At 39.6% G+C, this 20,425-nt stretch overlaps 1 protein-coding gene across 5 annotated transcripts in view; it reads right to left on the bottom strand.

Annotated features, from left to right (window-relative positions):
* Positions 1-20,425, bottom strand: part of ELMO1 (engulfment and cell motility 1) — a 299,246-nt gene that overhangs the window by 221,006 nt on the left and 57,815 nt on the right. For 4 of the 5 annotated variants that reach the window (XM_021553298.3, XM_021553297.3, XM_031503907.2 and 1 more), the window contains 3 exons: positions 16,942-16,982; positions 15,946-16,018; positions 2,768-2,818 (listed from right to left, as the gene is read on the bottom strand). In XM_021553298.3, the coding sequence (XP_021408973.1) occupies positions 2,768-2,818; positions 15,946-16,018; positions 16,942-16,982 (165 nt within the window). The remainder of the gene's footprint in view (positions 1-2,767; positions 2,819-15,945; positions 16,019-16,941; positions 16,983-20,425) is intronic. The other variant, XM_077786629.1, reaches the window with a different exon arrangement.

The raw sequence follows: 20,425 nt of genomic DNA, 5'->3' as shown, positions 1-20,425 counted from the left end.
CAGCACACCATAACTGCAGTTCTACCCCTGCAGTATTAACAATGGTTTTCAGATAAAGGTCCCTGTATAGGCACACAAAATAATCTAAATTCAAGATTAAAAAAGAGAAAGTATTTAACATTTATATTAATGGAGTTAGATTTCAAATCCTCATTTTAAAAAAGTCAGCCCAAAAATGCTGGTTTACTATTTCTAGATAAAAATACCTTTCTTTCATCTCTCTTTTAAATCTTTAATGGTACCTACTCTGTGTACATGAGCAATAAATAATTTGAGGCTAATGGCAACAAAACTCAAAAAGATTGCATCTCCTCCTTCTCACCCAATTTTCTATGACTTGGGCCATGCAACCCTAAAGGGTACAGCCAGTCTACTGGCTGTCACAGTTATAAGCTGCATAAAAATTAAGGACTAGAAAAGCACTTTAAGCTCATGCTGCCTTCAGAACTGGTCAACACAACTCCTCAACCCTTCAAGGAAAAAGGTTTCCTCAAAAGGCTTGTGAAGTTCAGGACATTTTTTTTTTTTTTTGTAGGCAGCTCAAGCCTCTCTGAAACTGCAGGGACACAGCCCAGAAACTGCATAATTCATATGTGGCTTCTCTTAATTTCTCTCAATCTTCCTCTCCTTTCCTAAATCATCTACCTTTTCATAAAGCTTTTTTTTTTTTTTTTGAGTATGATTTTGGTTTTTGTGGAGGGAAGAGAAAAGATAGTTTCAGCTTTATCCTGTGTAGCATAGAAGAAACAGAGGGGGTAGGGGGAATTCAGAATCTTGATGTTTTCATATGATGAGAAAAACATTTCTCACCCAGCACTAACAGCTAGGAAAGCATCTTTCTCATTTTGTAGGAGTTTATCATGCAGCCTGTTCTTCACATTATCTCTTCCAACTACTGTTGCTCTCATACAGAATTTCAGAGGAAATATGGCAACAGATTGCCTGTCAGTTTTTCAGGGTAAATGACAATCATTGTATGGATCACCAGTTTAAGAACCCGGAGGCCTTTATCTATATTAGGTACTGCTGTGATAACCACTTTGACAGTACCTTACAAAGCAATGAGACTATTGTAGAGTGAGGACATGCAGAACTTCAATTTTTACCTATTTATAGAAATATTGGCTAATCTGGCAAAAACCAATCTGTTCTGCCTTCCAAGGTACCTCTCTGATTCTGGGAAAAGTTAACGTAAAATTTTAAAACATCAGGAAATATGAAAATAAGCACTGGTTCATACACAAATATCACTACTAGAGAACAGAGAGTAGACCAGCCTTCTATCTTAAAACAGGATGGCTGAGTCACTCATAACTGCAGGCCAGTGCTAAAGCAGTCCGTAATTTGCTAGGTAACAGGCAATATCCTAAGGACTCCTGACTTGATTAACTGACCCTAAGGCAAATCCCCAAAGAAACAGAACAAACAGATAATTGTTCTGTGCAAAGCCCCACCTTCCTGACCATTGGTAGTAGCAGAAAGTGTTGCATACCCAAGATTTTTGTCTTTTGTGTTTGCAGGTCCCATTTCCAATTTCACAAGTGATCATAAAGCCAGCCAGCCATCTCCACAGATCAGTCACAGCACAACATCTCTTCAGTGAGGCTTCATGGTCCAACTGGTTGTGGATTTTGAGATGGGAGAATTCCAAGAGTTGTCTTATGCAGTTATTTCATGTTGTGGTCACACCAATACATGACACACTGCATTTGGACTACATTGATTTTTGATGAACCACAGATTCTGTTTTGATTTCAAGAGACCCCAAGTCTGGACAGTACTGGAGTGGATATTTGTTATTAAGAAGTCAAAAAGGTTAGAGGAGCTGGTGCTGGGACTGTCTGTTTCTGAATTTCCATCAAATGGAGTTTATTCTACCAGAAGTAGTTTTCCATGCACAAAGCTGTTTTGGTGATATACGCCAAGAGACTCTGAAATCACACAGATCCTGACAGAGCAATGGTCTTAAACTGCTGCTTACCTCTTGTCTTTGCCTAGCTGGCTGCTGAGAAGTGCTTTCTGTTGAGAAGCTACTGGTGGCAGAGTTTGGGGATAAGAATACTTCAAACCTGCAGAGGCTAGAACACTGTCATGAAGAAGTAAACCATTTTAATGGTACACTAACTACATTTGTCAGGAAAGAAATTGGATTGCTGCTGCCTTAGACATACATCTTCCAGGACTAATAGTGGCTTTCAGCATGTGGCAGCAGCGCTGCTCAACTCAACAGGAAAACAAGCCATTACAGGGCAACCAGCAACTCTGCCATGCTTTTTAGGAGCTAGCAAAGAGATGGTGTAGGGGAAAAAAAAGCCATCAAGAAAGAATCCCCAGTAAAATGTCAACATTACATTTGCTACTCACTCAACACAAAACCAGAGATCAGAAAAGCTCTGACCTGAGCCACCCAGCAGAGCTCTCCATGATTCAAATTCCTGACCTTCCCCCTGGCTTCTTGGTTTTGAGTTCTGAGGCAGAAAAAGAGCAACTTGAGGGAGGCTGCAATGTCAGCAGGGAAGCAGGGATATCTTGTATGTGAAAAATGCTCCCAGTGGAAGTGAGACACAAAAACCCAACCAATTCTGCCAACAGTATCACCAAATGTCACTCAGAGTTATTACTCCTGCCTCCATAACTCCTAACCTTTGCTCCTGAAGGACTGTGTGATACATTCTGGATAAAGCTTAAAAGTACACACATTAGTTCACAATTATTTACTAATTGAATTTTCACTTTGAAGGAAGAGAAGAAAAGAACACTGACTCACCGGAGATGTTGTTAATCGAAGGATGGCTCCATTTTTTATTTCATTACGATTCTGAAAGAGAAAAAACCAAAGGCTTAACTTAAAACTCACTCACATAAAAAGATGAAATATGGATTGAGTAGAATGTCATGCTAAACCTGTAACAGTGCTTTCCCTTGTCTGCATGCAAAAGCTTCCCCCTTTCAGATATAAGCTATCATCTATTTTCCTCACTGAGGCATTAGCTTCAACCAATAGGCTTAATTCAAATGACACTTAACCAACCTGAACTCTTTCAAGAATGACTTCATGTTTTTTCAAAATTTAGCTTCCACTGGCAACTTCTAAATATTTTTTTGAAATATGCTGTCCATGGTGTCTGGCTCTGGTATTGCACATTCTTGAGGAGTTTGTAAGTTTGCTGAAACCTGTCATTAAGCATCTGCAGGATTTAGAATTCATCCCACTGGCTCTTTATTTTCTATAACAAGAACATGCTGACTTAAACCACTGGAACCTACCACTGAGCTCTGCCACCACAACTTTGCATTCTCCCTCAAAGTGAAAAAACCATCACTGCTAGCGAACTTCAAACATGCCATAAGTCCTTCTCCATGCCCAGCTGTCAGAAAGAGAGAGCATTTAACATTTTCTTTTGGTTAAGCTCACACAGCCATGGCATAAGCTATGGTGTACGCTTACAGCATCCTTACAACCTTGTGGTCAAAGCCCATGTGCAAAGCTCGCCCTCTTTCAACAACTACCTTCTATCCACTACAGGGCAGGAAAATAAAGTACCTACAGCAATTAACATGTTGACAGGCACTGGCTGTGTGCAGCACAATGCACAGTCACAATGCCAGTCATGGTTCAGTAGCTTGTTCATGAGCCGACACCCTAATCTGTCAGAGGAATTGGAGGAATCCCTAACAGTTTGAGAGAGAAGAGCTAATTTTGTACTGAAGACCACATTGCAGGCTTTCTGCAGACTGGTGTTTAGCCAAGAAAATATATGAAGGTGTCTTTCTCCTCTGGCAGTTTTTCCAAAATTTATTTCATCTTCTTGTTCCCATTCTGATATATCTCAAATCCAAAATGCTAAAGACCAGACAAATCTTGCCTGAAACCAGGTCAAGTAGTCCCAAAATAAAACTCCAGTACATTGTCTCATTCTTGGTATCCAAATCATCTGTGAGATTGGTTCTAGCTACCTCAAAGATCACTCTCCACCCACAAAGACTTTTTCACTCTAACTGAAATAAATGAAGTGCCAGACAACACAGGGGCTACAAGAGAAAAGCTTTCTTACAGCATCTTTGCCTACATATGCAGTGACTCTCTCAGCCCTCAGCAGTCTCCTCCTGCCAGAACAGCCTCAGGGAGGCCAGCCAGGCTACACTCAAAAGAGGGGCAAAGAAGGGTGAGCAGCTAAATACTGGGCAATTTCCCACAACACTAACAAAATGCCAGAATTCGCCACTTTTAGTGGAACAGCACCAGACCCAGCCACATTTCATCATGTCTAAGGAATCTGTGTGAAGTGGCCATAGTGCATTTATGTGGTTTAATCTCAATCAGTGCTGAAACAAACTCACTTCACAAACAGTTGTGGTTGTTAAAACTGTTACCACCTCCAGGATTTGTGGAGCTGAATAAAAGTAATTGCTTTGGGACAGACAATTAGCATAGGCTGTATCTACATCCATCAGCAGCTTAGACTAAGCTACTGGACTTCAGCTGCATTAGGCCAGAGCTTTTGCATGTACACATACACAATGCTCCATCAGTTTTACTTGGAAGGCATGCAGCAAATATGAAGACCAGAAAATCAACAAGATTTCAACAACTTCAACTGTACTAATCACACTCAGAAGTTAAAGTTCACTGACATATTTATAAAAACACTGGAGCTTAGAAGCAGACTGCTCTTAAACATAAATAAAAGCACACAGAGAGGATTATTTTTTTAAGCAGCAAAAATTTAGGCTTAGTTTCTCATGTTTCCTGCTGCAGTTAACATGAACTATCAAATCAGATGTACAAATGAGTTTGTGGTTTATTTGTGACAAGTTAAGTCACTTCATCTGGGCCACAATAAGCATCTCTGCAAACACTCTTAGTCCACTGCAAACAAGAGGTACTGGGCATAGCACATAATCTATGTTTCTGTGACTGTGTGCCAGCAGATTCTGCAGATTCTCTCCAGAATGGTGATCTCCAGAGACAAGAGGAGGAACAGAGGTAACACAGAAGAACACACAGAGTAATTAAAAGCATCACTGGACATTTTCTTTGGAGTCTGTTTAATCATGAAGATGAATCTAAAACACCAAAGCTTTCAGACCCAAAGGTGTAATGGTTGTCAGAGCCCACAGCACACAAGCCCACGGACCTTTCATTATGTCTGGCTCAGAGCAAGATGTGTATATCTGCCCTATACTGTAAATTCAGTCATGGTATCACAACAGAAAGAGAACTCATCTTCAACTCCTTGTTTTGAAAAAGGCTTAAGGAAAACTGCCTATGCCTTATCTCTGAAAATATTCAAAGCATAAAGTCTCTAGCATAGCAAATTAGCCAAAATTTGGAAAAGCTGCAAGTTACCCAATTAAAAAAATATAGTTTTGTTTATTCATTCTAAATATTGGCTTAATCACATACCAGGAAACAGCATGTAAGAGTACAATTAAGCCAAGAGGCTTTCCTACATTAACTGCATGATGCAGTAGTCAGCATGCCAGTTAATTTTAATTGCAACATTTACACACAGTTAATCCTCTTAGTATTAAGGATAGCATCCTGTGGATTTCTTTCCCAAGATAACAGAACATCATTACATCAGCTCAGCTTTGGCAGTCATACTTAAAGGCATCACTGCTATTCAGGACAGAACTCACCCCCACCTATGGTAGACAAATTAAAAAAAAAAAAAAAAAAAAAAAAAGACAAGAACAGGGCAAAACAAAAAAATAACTTTTCCAAGATATTCCTGACCTGTTTCTCAAGTGTATGTGAAGTTGGTAGATATTTCTCATGGTGTTAACCTGTATTACAAAAACTTTATCCCAAGCAATGAAGGAACTAGTACTATGCAATGAAGGAAATAGTACTATCCAAAATGTCCCTAAAAAACTCCACAATAGGAAAAAAGATCTGTTATAAATGTTATCCAGGACAAAGACAACAGTTATATCAAGGACAAATAAAACCCCCTCTTCAATATTTTATCTAGCAAGATATATCACAAGATTATTTTTTTCTAATGGGGTAGGTAGTATTTCCAATATGAGATTTCAATCAGACTAAATACTTTCCTGAAGACACACAAAGAATATAAGACAGCAGGAGACACCTGGAAAGTTCATCTTGCATTCAGTTTTAGGATTCTCTGCCTTCTAATTTCACCAGCTGGAGCAACGTGAACCTAAATGACCATAAATGTTTCAGAAGGCAGAAGTAAGGAAGGAGAGGCAGTGGGGTAGCCCTGTATGTTGGAGAGTTTTCCATTTTCAGAGAAGTAAGGAGGGGGCTCAGCAGAACTGCTATCCTGGAATTCTGGGGGGAAGATTTGCACCTGTTTAGGAGCCTGGTTGACAGAATCCACAAGCCATTGGGAGGCAATCCTGAGGGTCAAAGCAGTTGAGGAAGGCTGGACATCCTGCATGAAGGAAATCTTAAAAGCACAGAAGCAGGCCAATGCAAGATAAGCAGTGGGAAACACCAGCCTGGCTGAGCACAAACCTTTGGCTGGAACTAAGGAAAAAGAAGAGAGATTACAAGCTTTGGGAGAAGGTGCAGCACACTCAGGAGGGCTACTGGGGTGCTGTGAGGTTATGCAGGGAGCAAATGAGAAGGGCCAAAGCTCAACTAGAACTTAATCTGGAGAGGTGCAGGCTCATCAGTCTGACCTCAGTGCCAGGGAAAGTCACAGAACAGATCACCTTGAGTGGCATCATGAGGCACAAACAGGACAACCAGATGATCACGCCCAGCCTGAAGAGGTTTGTGAAAGGCAAGTCCTGCTTGACCAAGCAGGTCTCCCATGCAAAAGTGACCTGCTCAGTGGATCAGGGAAAGGCTATGGATGTTGTTCACCTGGGCTTTAGAAAGGCCTTTGACACTGTCTCCCACAGCATTCTCCTGGAGAAATTGGCTGCTCGTGGCTTGGACAGGTGCATTGCTGGGTAAAAAACTGGCTTGATTGCCAATCCCAAAGGCTGGTGACAAGTGGAGTTATATCCAGCTGGTTATATCTAGCAGCTGGTCACCAGTGGTGGTCCCCAGAGCTCAGCAAGGTGGAGGTCAGTCTCTTTTAAGTAACAATCAATAGGATAAGAGGAAATGCCCTTAGGTTGCACCAGGGGTGTTTTAGATTCAGTAGCAGGAAAAATTCTTCACAGAAAGGGTTACCAAGCACTGGAACAGTCTGCCCAGGGAAGTGGTTGAGTCACTGTCCCTGGAAGCATTTAAAAGATGTGCCACTTGGGGACACAGTTTAGTGGTGGACTTGGCAGTGCTGCATTAATAATTGGACTTTATTATCTTAGAAGGTCTTTCCAACCTAAACAATTCTATGTTTCTGTGACTATCTGCCAGCAGATTCTGCAGATTCTCAAAGCTCTGCTTTTCTGTGCCACTACTTTGCCCAAAACACATGCAGGAGACTTGCATCTAGAAAGCAGGCCTCAAGCATTAGCAGAGTCTACCAAATCATGCAGAGGGATGAAGGTAAGCAAATTCACTTAAAAAAAAAATCCTATCAAAAGAGTGAAGCTGTTTATTCAGAGCTTTGCTGCAGTGACACTGGAAAATTTATCAGGTAAAATATGTTATTTTGCTACACATTTGTCTTATCATTTTAATGATCTGTTATACCAGCAAAATGCCTCAAGATTCAACTCACTCTAACTGGTTGGAATGGAATGTTTTCTAAACATATTTGAGGAAGACCTAGAAGCATTGGTTCCCATGGTTATAGCTCACTCAGCCTATTCTTTAACCCTGACCAAACAGCTTTCTTTAGACTTCTCTAACTACCCTAGACAATAACAGCCAAAAAGAAATCTAAAATTCTTATTGTGTTTATTACCTTAGTAATAATTCATCCCTAGTTCCATACTGCTGTTATTTTGTTGCACCTTCTTCCAAATGGACATAACAACAGAAAATTAGAGCTGTGAAATACACTTTATGACTACATTACATTTCCACAAGGATGAGTTTGTGCAAATTGTAAATGAGGACAAAATGACAGAATATTAGAGTTATAGAGTTCATTACTAAGTTAACAGCTCAGGAAAGAGAAGCCAAGTTCTTGCTGGCAGTTCTCCCTTAAAGCATGGATTCAGTGTGCTACAGGACCCAGTAAACACTGGGTGTCATCAGAGGTAGCACCAGGAGCAAGACAGAGAATCACTTTGCCACAACACAGAACTCCATGTACCTACATACAGGGCACTGAGTGCAGTTTTGGTCTTCACATCTTAGGAAGGGCACAGTAGTTTCTGAGAAAATGGAGAGGAAGACAAGTGTCCAATGGGCTTCAGCAGCTGCCTCCTCAGTTTGGAGGGACAAAGGACACAGGAAAGAATGTAGTGGATCATCAGAATGTTTTTATGAAACCTTGCAGTATGAGAACTTAGGGGCACTTGATGTCATCAGTAGGAAGTCAGTTTAAAACAGATAGACCTCTTCATTCAGAAGGCAGTAAACTCTTCAAACTTGCTGTCAGAGATTATGGAACCAGGCTGTACCAGCAGGTTCAAGAAGAGATGAAAAAGTGGCGTTACCTTTATGCAGGATATTAAATAGACTAAGTGTAGGTGTAACCTCCAACGTCTGTAGTACAACAAATGAGAATACTGAGAAGGCATAAAGAGACTGAAAGTCACCATCAGATCACTACCCTGAACATCATTTGCTACTGTTAAAGCTGTAGACAGACTATGAGATGGGATTTCATTTGGCTGACTTGGTAGGGAATTTCTTAAGCTTATTTTTAGTCACCAAAATCTTTAGTAAGATGTAAGCTAAGTGATACAGGTAGTTACCAACAGTGTATTACTTGGCATGACAGAACTGTACTGTTTTAGAAAAAATACTGATGAAATTAATCTAGTTTACAGAAAATTCTAGTTATAGAAAATTCTAGACAATGTCTTCTAGTTCCCAGAGATATTGTCCCTTCTTTTCAATAACTTCCCAGAAAATCTCCTTTCTGGGAAGTTATTGAAAAGAAGGGACAATGTCTTCTGGTTTTTCATGTTATAATTTGATTATAACATTTTCCTTAAAAAATAAGTCATTTGTCTGAAGTTTCTAAAAAGAGGATGTTTTCTGCATGCTGTTCATCTGTCTCTATTCAAGGATTACAGAAGCTGGTAAATAAACCAAGTTAGACCAAGTGGTACAGTTTCAGACTGTACATTAGCCAGTGAAATTCTACAACCTACAGGAGACACAATTCTGCACATATCCCTCCAGTGCATGGGCCCCTGACACTTCCCTTACATTGGACTTACCACCACACAGCAGCACAGTCAGCCACCTGACCTTAAAAAGTTAACACTTCCTCTCCCCTTCATTCACAAAAAGGAAGGAAAATAAAAAGTATTCCAGAGTCCAGAGTTTTCTTCTGTCAGATCTGTGACTTGAACAAACTCACCATCCAGCAGCAGTCACTAGGATGTTAGTGAAGCAAAGAGAAAGAAGCAGCAGAGTAGAAAAAGAATGCTCAACTACCTATTTCTCCAGCAAACCACAGAAATACCAATTTGACTGCCACTTAAACCATATCCTAAGAAAAAAGACCAAACTTTGCATGATTTACTCATCTGCAAGTGGAGTGATCTACAAGGACATCACTACCAAGCACCACTTGTTCTGCAGAGCAGCAGTGGTATTACATTTTGGGCAGACATCCTTCTGACACATTGAAAGAAGTTACACACAAGTTATTTTTAACCTGGATCAGTTCCCCAATTCAAGCAACCACACAGACACACAGCACAGTTGTACCAGCAACAGGGAAGGGGTGGGCCCATGACAAGCAGCTCTACCATCCTCTGATAAGTTCCAACAGAAGAGCTGCACCCTGAAAAATAAACATCAGGAAATGACTGACTTAGCTATGCTCGTGCTATTATTAGTAAGACGATGTGGAGAAATCAGAACAGGGCTGGTATGGATACAAAAAAAAAACCCAGAACAAAAACACACCAAACCCAACTAAGGATTATTAAATTGAAGTCAGCTCTTCAGCACAGGCATAGCACCACTGAGAGTCAGCACAGCAGAAGTGGCTCCTTAAGTAGATGCTCAGAGAATAGCTGAATATTGAAGCTCAGACTGTGGCTCACACAGTGTGGCTCACTTTTGCCAAATCAAAGCACAGTTGCCCAGTTTGCTACATAGCGTTTTTCAACATCTTGCTCATCTCTACTACTGTTATATGTGGCATAGGCAGTTGTATCAATCAACAAGGGAACTAAACCAGACAAAAATTTTATCATTTTGGGGTTTGCCTGGTGTGCAGAGTAGAAGACAAGAATAAGCAGTACATTATAAGCAGGAAAAGTGGGCCAGCTCATTTTTAAGCACCACACTTGGAATTACAACACCAAGACTTGTTTAAGGGAAAGCCTGCAGGTGTTTGTGCTTCTCTAGGACATACACCCCAATCCTACATGCTTCCTGTGCCCTTCCTCTCATTCACAGAAGGACTGCAGGTAAAACATCCTTTTTCCATTTTTGACTACAGCTGGAGCTTGTTTGTTCTACGTCAGTCTAAGCCAGTTCCAGAAACAACTGAGGGACAGCTCATAGCTGTTAAAAAAAGCAAAGTTCCATTCTTCTTCCTATCTTTACTTCTTTGTTGTCTACAGGATATTCCTGGACATGATTCAAGAGTCCTACTTCATCCCAGCATCAGATCAAGAAGCCTTTTTACTAAGCAAATTTAATTAATTAAAACAGCACAAAATGATCCCCTCCTTGCCACCACCTTAAAAAATTATCCAAAAAAAAAAAAAAAAAAAAAGTGGCAAGATCTTCTGGGGAAGGGAAGAAGAAATCAGAACCATCCTCTTTCAGCGCTGACCTGTTATGTCTGTTCACTGCACTTTGGTAAACTACCCATCCAAATAGGTTGTTCTTTAAGTATAAAGATGAATTAAAGAGTATTTTTCTGTTGGCCAAATCCTACACAGAACTGTTTGCCATCAGCTGAACCCAAACAGTTGTACTGTGCCCCTGGTATGCCATACCCATCTTCAATTGCTCTAACCAAAAGCTGAACATTTTCAGAGCCTTTCCTCTCTAGTGATTAATTGTGAGGCAACATTACAAACTTAATTCAGGAAAATATCTATACATATTTTTTTAAAAAGCACCACACTTGATCCATCTCATCAGCCTTGATATGGAGCTAAGGAACTAAACAGAAGATTGTAATAAAAAATATTTTAATAGGAAGCAAGCAGAAGAATTAAGCCGTTTGTGCTGGGGCCAGGAAGTGTAACAGGTGAACAGGACATAATTCTTTTCTTTAGAAAATATAGTACAGACCAAAAGTTCTACAAAAAGAGTCCTAAGAGAACTAAAAGAAGGATAACCATTACCACTGTTCTTGCAATCAGCCTGAGCGAAGGAGGACTGGAAGTGATTTAGTACACATATACTGATGTTTTACTTCTGTTCACTTGAAAAATATACTAGTGTTCTCTAAGATTTTACTGGAGTCTACAGGGCAGTGTTACCAGCATCCATCAAGCAGGCAGGAGCATGACCACTCAGATGCCATATGTTGCCCTTACTTTAATTTCTGCAGGGCTGCGCAGATGCCCCGAAACAGTAAGAAACTTGTGACTATGTGGGAAATACCACGTCTTATAAGTGGCAGAAAAAAGAGAAAGCTGAGCATGGTTTGAGCCAAGTGAAATCTACAATTTACCATTTATGTAGCACTATTAATAAAAGTATTATCAAGAGTGATGCAAAATGGAAAATGAAACAGCTCTCTTAATACACTTCTCCAGTTCCCATTCTTCATGCTCCTTTTCATTCTCAGCTGCTTAAGAAGAACCAGGTCCTTCAGTGAATCAGAAACCTTCATTATAAAGAATGTTTTCTGACAATCCACTGAAATTCAATTAATCAGTAAAAACAGACGAATATGCAAAACATAAAAACCTCAAAAAGCCCCAACTGTACAAATGGCTCATTTCTTGTCCTGTTATTTGCATACACTCCCACACAGGGAGCTTATAATGCCATGGAGGAATTTCACATGAATATACAATTACAGGTTGTGTTCAGCAAAAAATAGGTCATGAGCAAAATCACCTTTGAAAAAGAACAAACACCAGAGACTTCGCTCAGGTTCTCAGCACTGAGAAGATGGGGGTTAGAAAGATGTCCCATCTTCAAACACAGCATGGAGTTGAATAATTACAACAAAAGGAAGGTGGGGCAGCTCTTCTTGCAAAATAGAATTAAAAGTCTCCCAAAACTAATAGAATAAACCCAGTGTCTGCTCCCTTCCACTTCAAGCAATAAGAATGACGGAGAAATGTAGGAGAGGAAAGAAGGCAAAAAAACCCCATGAGAAGTCTTCTGATTCATCAGATGTAAAAAAGAACAAACACAACAAAATTGTGACAATAAAAATGGGTTGCATTGAATACACGGATGAATGGAACGAACATCCTTGTATTTAAAAGATAACAAAAAAAATGTCACCCTTGCCACCTCTGCATGCTCAGTGCTGGCTCACAAACCCCTCAGCACCAGCAGCCAACTCTTAATTTCTGAGATTTGCTCAGGTGGAAGGTTAAGAGTGACCACATTCTGCCTCCAGCAGTGAAACCAGCTTGAACACCATCCTTCCCCAGGCAAACACAGGATCTACAAATGGATCTGCAGCTGGCCATGGTCTGTAAGGCCAAAGGTGAGCAGTGACGAGGGACCAGCCATACCCACCAAGGTGCAGCATCAGCCACTCAGATGTCTGTCCCTGCACTGCTCCTGCTGCCAGCAGAGGAGCACAGCTAACAATTATCTCAGCTGCGGCTTTCAGCCAGGGAACACACATAGCACACAAAATTATACATCCATTTTCTACTCTTCATATAGCATTTTCTTTTCTAAACCTGAGCTCCCCCAGGCTACAGTGCTCCTGAATCATTGCACCGGATGTACACAAGTATCTAATTCAGGTACAGCCTGAATAGATTGAAGCAAACGTGACTTACTTATTCTTATTTTGTAGTATCTAGTATGGTGAGATCCTGACTCAGAAGACAGGCTTTTTGACATTTGACCTACCAGAGAAGTGCTCCTTCATGATAATCAAAGCCTTTAAAAAAACACAACTATTAACATTAAAAATTAATTAAAAATCAAACACTTTGACATTAGAACATCAGACAGATTTTGGCTCAGGCACTATGAATGCTTGGTTTTCTTGTCTACATACCTTCTTATTTCTCTAATTTTTAGAAAAAAAGGCTAAAAGACATAATTAATAATTTTCACTGCAGTTTCAGGGGCACAGATATAGCCATACCATGACCCCAGACACAGCAGCCAAAACTGGATCTGCTGTGATAAACCCTATCTCTAGTAGGAACCCTGGCTGAATCAAAATTTGTTAGAAGACCTCACTTACACTGCCTGAATGAGTTATTGCTATATCTGTTGAGGCATTTTTCCAAATAATACGCCAAAACATAAATAAATTAGGAGACAGAACTGCTGGGGTGTTGTTTTTATTTATGCATGGTATAATTGGGAGATATAGGTCCAGCTACAAAAGATAAAGAGTTCTGTATATGACAGCCAAAACACAGATGGGCTGTTTGCCACCAAAAACAGAACTACAGTTGTAAGCCATGTAACATTTGGGACATTTTCACTTCAAAGCTTCTTGCTACTGTATACAAGAATTCACTAATTGCTTTTCTTTCTGGTAACTTTAAACACAGTGATATTTTAAAGAGGTATTTCTATCTGGAAGGCAGTCTTTGCAGAAACATGACCTATAGATAATGTTATCTGCATACATACAGACATACAATTCACCTTTAAGAGCTGTGAAAAATATTTCCTATGAGCAGCTGTCATTGTCACAAAAAAAACTCTGCTCATGTCCATTAGTAAAAGTCAGATTAAAGCAATGTGGATTTTAACAATTAAGTGTTGTAGCTTCCTTGAAGTGCATGTGTTTTAGTTCATGCCTGGTAATTTTCATGTTTTAATTCAGACTGCAACAACTGAATACAAATGAGGGAAAGTATGTGGAAGGGGTGATGGCCTATATAAGCCTCTCTTCACAGCCACTATCCAACAACCAGCTATAAACAGTGAACAATATCTAATGAAAGTCACAGAAATCTGAGTAATTCTAGTGGCATTTAGAGCTCTTCTCTCTTATTTATGTGACTCAGAGTCAGACACTCTGCATATTTCCAGCAGGGAATAAACAAACTCAAAGTCCTCCCTGCAGTACAATCCAAAATGTCCTAGAAGACCATAATTTTCCATGCTTACTGCAAGTTAAAGGCAGCCAAAACCCATCAGGCTTTCTTTTATGTGGAACAGAAAAGTTTACTCCAAAGCTGCAGAATCCTATCCACCAAGGTGGAGATAAAGTCTGAAATATCCCTCCAATTGCATCAGGACAAAGACCTTGAAAAAGCTGAAGTATTCACTCAATCCCCACTTCCTGGAAATACTCACTGCGCAGAGTTTAAATGCCAACAGGCAAATTCAATTGTGTCTGCTTTATTGGTAAACATTGTGTCAACATTGAGGGCAATTAGCAGAACAATCTCACATTTAATTTGGTGGAGGCAAAACACTGAAGTCAGTAATTACTTCAACAGGTTCCCTTGTAGTGGCCTTTGAAGTGTCTGTCAATTGAAACTTGAAAGGAGAGGGGAAAAAAAACCCTCAACAACACACAAGCAAAAAAAGTAGAAGATCCAAAAAAAAAAGGGATATATTGTGAAGGTGTCCAGGGTAGCATGCAGTTAAATGAAAAACTGAAACTGGTCTGTTAAAAAACAAGCAAAATGAACAAAAATAAAATGAAACAGGAAAAAAAAAATAACCAAAATAAAACCAGCATTATCTTATGAGCAACTGTTCTTGCTGTCTTGTTAAATTTAGTCTTCCCAAATGCTTAACTGTGCCTAAGTTTCCTTTATTTCTTGGGTGCGGGTATGAATTACAGCAAGAAAAAACTTAGTTCATGTCTCAATCTTACTAGCAAACCCTAAAGAACTGTAAAACACAAACTAGAACCAAGACATGCCTCCACTTAAGACCAAGCCAAACTAAACTGATAACAAGGTGAGAGAGAGGCATCTATACCCATGCAGTTAAGCTCAAGTCTTTTTAGCTCAGAATCCACCAAGATGAGGGAATTTGCATGTGGACTTCAGCAGGTTTTAAACAGTGTCCTTGTGCCATTGCTTAGAAATTGTATCTCTGCAGTACTACACATGCCCTCTTCCAAATAATCTCCTTTTTTTTGTAATTTCAGCAATTTTACCAGTAATGCTAGGAATGAATGTTCTACTTGGTCCTGTTCACATGAGCATGTCCCATATATTTATACTAGACATTCCATTTTTATTACAGCTATAGCCTTTTTATTACTCTGTGCTGAAATCATTGCATCACTTGATGAATCACCTATTGCCATGCTATATGGGGACAAAAAAAAAGTAAGCCAACAGAACTTACAGAACTGGGTAAGGACAAGACAGCAGGCAAGAGAGAAGCAAATATTATCCAGTCACTGGTACTTATTTCTACCTGCTCAGCCAAAAAGGAAACTGACACGCACTGAAGGTCTCCTCACACTTCAAAGAGCACTTCATGTTTTAAATATTTCAGTTTCCTGTACACCACTTGTTTGCAGAATACTAAACACACAAGAATACCAAAGTTGAAGGGCTCAGTGCTCAAGTCTCAAACTCGACTGACATTAAGAACTTTGCACATTTGGACTTTTATTTGCTTTTCCTAACGGAAGAAATCAGTTAAAAAGTCATTGAATCAGGTCTCCCAGTACCTACCCTCTCAGTGGCACTGCATTGTGAAAAGTGTATTTTAATATATTTTAATTTAAAATAAGTGATTGTGGCAAGTATTTTTATTGGCTATGCAAGAATTGCATTGAACGATTTACCCACCTTCTCGGTGATGTAGAAATTAGAACTATCAGCATGCTGCAGTGCAAATTGGTCATGATTTGCAAGAGACCACCTTAGAAATATGAAAATAAATTAATCACAAAATGAAATCTTAAAAATTCAAAAAGTACCCTTTACATAATTTTAGTATGACCTAATAAGCATCTGTCATTCCCATGTATTTCTCATACTTCTCATAGTTTTCCATAGCTTTCAATGATGAGTTCTAAAGTTTAAGTTAAAAGCATGCTTACAAAGGGAAAACTTCAGTACAAATATGTCCTAGTGATCTTTTTTTGCAGTAAGCAAGATCACACTAAAGTCACTAAAATTTACCCCAAAAAAAGTGTGAAGTACCAGAAATTTATGCTAGTTTATACAATATACAATGAATATAGTATTAAGTTGATATATTTCATTAGGCATAAAATATAACCTTTTCAGCAAAGCAGCAATTTGATGAATATAGCTAGTTTCTCCTGCATGGTAGCACTTGCTTAGAACAGCTTTTTTAATTAATCCATTAAACTTAAATCTAGGTATTTGTCTTAGCCAATCATTAGTCTACAATATAGAATTTGCAATTAACATTTCAGTTTCATATTAACAGTCACATCGACTGAACCAGCTTACAGCACCCACTGGACTCAGTGCTCAAAATTCAGATGCAGAGGCAGTGCTTTAGTCCCTTAACAAACAGCAGGGACCACAAGCCAAAGTGAGTCGGTAAAATGCACCTCTGTGCAGAAAGGAAGGAAGCAGTCAAAATGAGAGTCACCCACATGATGGATCTGCCTTGTTAGGAGCCTCATCTTGCAAGCAACTGATCCAAAATGCACTGCAAATTCAAAAATTTGAAGCTAGCACAAAAATATTTAAGAAACTAATGACTAGTCATAAGGATATCTAGATTTTCTTTGGAAAAAATAATCTCATAGGGTGGTTTAATACTCCAAAAAGCACTGTATCTAGTATGTACTATATAGCAGAACTTACCCATCACAGACTTCTTTTATTATCGAGGACAGTGGCTTTTTCTGGTAAATGAAAAAAGAAAGAAAAAGCAAAATCACCAAACTAGAATAACTCTAGAGCTGCAAGAATATGATTCTAAAGCCAGTAAATGCAAAGAACAAAGCTAGTAGCATTTCATCATTTATTTAATGTCAAGTGTGAATGGACCCCAACATTTTCTGCTCTTTTGGTATTCTAAAGGTATAAAGATAGCAATTCTAGACATATGCATTATGACATTATCCATTATTTTTGCCAACCTTAGCCTGTATAACATAAACTCCGTTTTTACTGAGAAATCAAGTGTCTTTTGTGTACATTGTATCTCATTACCCAACAGAAGCAGAAGATTTAGGTATCAACACAAGCATTTTCCAGGAATTACATCTGAAACCAGAAAACCTTCAAAAATGTTAAACCTTCTTTTGTTCCTTTCAGAGATGGCCATATGATTACAGTAATCCTCTCTCTTAAGAGCATACGTGCAGGTTCCCCTCTGATAAAACACCACCTGGAAGGTGTTAGAATCCCAGATGTCTCAGTTCTGCTTTTTTCTCTACATCTGTGAGCAGAGGAGCATTTGGACTGACTCAAAACAGCTCTCCTGCTTTGGGTCCCAAAATAGAAAAGAAGAAAACAGTCTGGCCTGTAGATGTTGCAATGCTTTGAACATTGTTATAAACACAGGGTGCACACACAAGTGTTTTTAGAAGACTTCTGGCTAAGACCAAATGCCTTTTTATGTCCCAAACCATAGATGAAATTGCATGGCAGAAAGAAACATGCCAAATTTCACCAGCTGAGTGACTACTGAGCCTTTTTTCCCCAGTACTGGGTGACCACACAATGTCACATCTGTTGCTTCACAAAAACTTCCCAAATCACCTAAACATCATAGGATCCCCCTCTCTAGTTACTTCCACTAATGACAGTTCATTGAATTAGTGAACAGTTTACTAAAAAGGAAACAAAACAAATACAGAAATCTCACCATAAACCCACCCAACTGATTCAATGCTATTGTCAAAATAAGCTTTTTACCTTTAATAGAAAATGATTAGTGGAAAAATTAACTCAGTATCACGGCATGTTATGTGAAGGAAAAAAAAAAAAAATTCCCTTGAATTTGTTTTCTGTGATTCACCACTGCATAGACAAAAAGTCAGAGACAGGACTCCTTGTCCAGGTGAGGATCAGAGAAGGATTTATTATTTCAACAGACCAGTCAACTATGCCAGTTAATAAACAGGCAGAAACATAACACAAGACCATTATAATCAGACAGGAATGAAAGCACCTGCTGAAAGGATTCTGTTCCTGCTTACCATATTATCTCAGTCCTTGGTTTCCTTCCTTCTTTCACTGCCATTTCTGTTTTCACATGACCACCCAAGATGATACACACCAGGGAAGTTAATCAAACTAAAAGCTGGAGAAAGGGGGGAAGGGGGGGAAATAGTTTTCCCCAGGACCAATTTCCTCATCTGCCTGGCTATGTGGCTAAATGAGTAGCAAACACCAGCACATGGGAGAAAAGGCAGAAGAGGGAAACTGCTCCATTCTGCAGCAGGAACAGGTTCTTTCTCCACAGCAGCGTCTCTGCTGCACTGGCTCAGTTTTTTATGTAGCTGCAGCCAGGCTGTGAAGCAGAACAGGCAGATCACATCAGATAGAAAAAGTGGGGCTTCTCCCAGTTTTTTGGATTGATCAGTTCCTCAGTCTGTGGAACTGTGTCACTTATGTACAACTGCTTTGACCTGCTATCCTCCTCTCTGAGGGGTTTTTCAGCTTCTGCAATCCTGGCATCCAACTGCTTTCTTTCCTCTACGTTTTAAGAAACAACAACCACACAAAAAAAAAAAAAAAAAAAAAAAAAAAAAAAAAAAAAAAACCCACAACACCACATTTTTTGTGGAGGGACAGAAGACAGGAGGAGGAGCACAACTTTGTCTGGAGCTGAATAACTTCGGTTTGCCTTTGAGCACACGTGCCACAGCCTGTAGGCACACTGCTGCCAAGTAGAGTGCACAGCTCTGTATGCTGCATCCCCTTCACCTGTTGGGATGCTACTGTAGGTCCTGTTCTGATATTTCCATATTTTGACAAAATTTCATCAGGGTTATTAATTCCTTTTACAAAGTAAACAGAAACCAGCCAGCAGATTCAATATAATGGAGGACAAAAAGAGTAGCTGCTTTTTCTTCCCATTACTTCCCATAGAATCTATAGTTTCCCATTAGAAACTATGACAAAAACCAATTTAACAATCTAAACCAGCAATAATATGTGAATAATACAACAATAAACTAGCAATAACTGTAAAGGCTGGATTAAATTACTTTTCAAATCATTATTTTGGTACTTCTAAGTTTTCTACACCATTAACTTTTATGTCCTTTGTCAATCCCATTCACCTACCTCCTACTCCCTCTGCCTATTCTATACCACCTTTGCATTATTATATAACAAAATCTGAAACTAAAACTTGGATCTATAAAGTACAGCTAAAATAAAAAGGAAATGGATCCTCAATAATAAAAATTATTTATACAGCAAGCCTCTCATGGTACAGCTTGGTCCTCCTGCAGCACTACTGCTACAGCACTGATGTGACTAAGCACAACTCATGTTGAAAGTGGCAACAAGATGAAAAAAAAAAAAAAAGGAACTCTTCTGGGACACAGAGTTTGCAATTAACAATTTAATATCACTTTACAAATTGATAAATGTAAAATAAATACCACCACAGCAATATTAATAAGTACTAGCAATACTAATAAGCTGCTGCTCCTAATAATCCCTTGGGCTGCTCCCCCTACATGTAAGTCTCCAGAAAAAATTATTTTCCCTTCCCTAGCTGGGAGAGAAATTGCCACCAGCTCCTTGTTCACCAGAGGGGTGTCCCTGCAAGCAGAGGGCTGCCATGGCTGCCTCTTGCACTCTCTGGGGCAGAGGCTGGCTGGCAGGAGGCTGCTGCAGGGACACCAGCAGGCAGCACACTGAGCTGGCAGCAGCAGCAGCCCGGCCACGCTGCCTGCACAGCCAGGCCCCCTTGCCAGCAGAACCCTGCCTTGCTCTGGGAGTGACAGGCAGGTGGGTGAGTGCCCAGCTCCCGCTGCACTTCCCAGCTGGCGTACAGCCACCCCCAGAATCCTGCTGCAGTCTGCGAGACATGGAAATATGTTTGGGTACCCGTGTCAGCACATGACTGTCTACTGCATGTATAGGACCACAGCACTACTAGAAAACAAAGAAAAGCGAGCTATTATATTTTTTTCATTTTTTCTAACCATGGAAAATGAGATAAAAGTCTATTTCCATTCTCTGCAGAGTAATTCTACTTGGCAGGCCATTCAAAGTCTCTTTTTTTTTTTTTTTTGCCCCGGCTTTAAATATCTGCCAAATATCAAAGAGCACAGATTGGAAGTTTTTGTTGCCTTAATCTTAATAAAATTCCATTTATGGA

Source organism: Lonchura striata, chromosome 1 (genome assembly GCF_046129695.1).
Source record: "Lonchura striata isolate bLonStr1 chromosome 1, bLonStr1.mat, whole genome shotgun sequence".
Classification (NCBI taxonomy): domain Eukaryota; kingdom Metazoa; phylum Chordata; class Aves; order Passeriformes; family Estrildidae; genus Lonchura; species Lonchura striata.
Note: the sequence above shows the minus strand (reverse complement) of the source record. Positions and strands in the feature narration are given on the sequence as shown.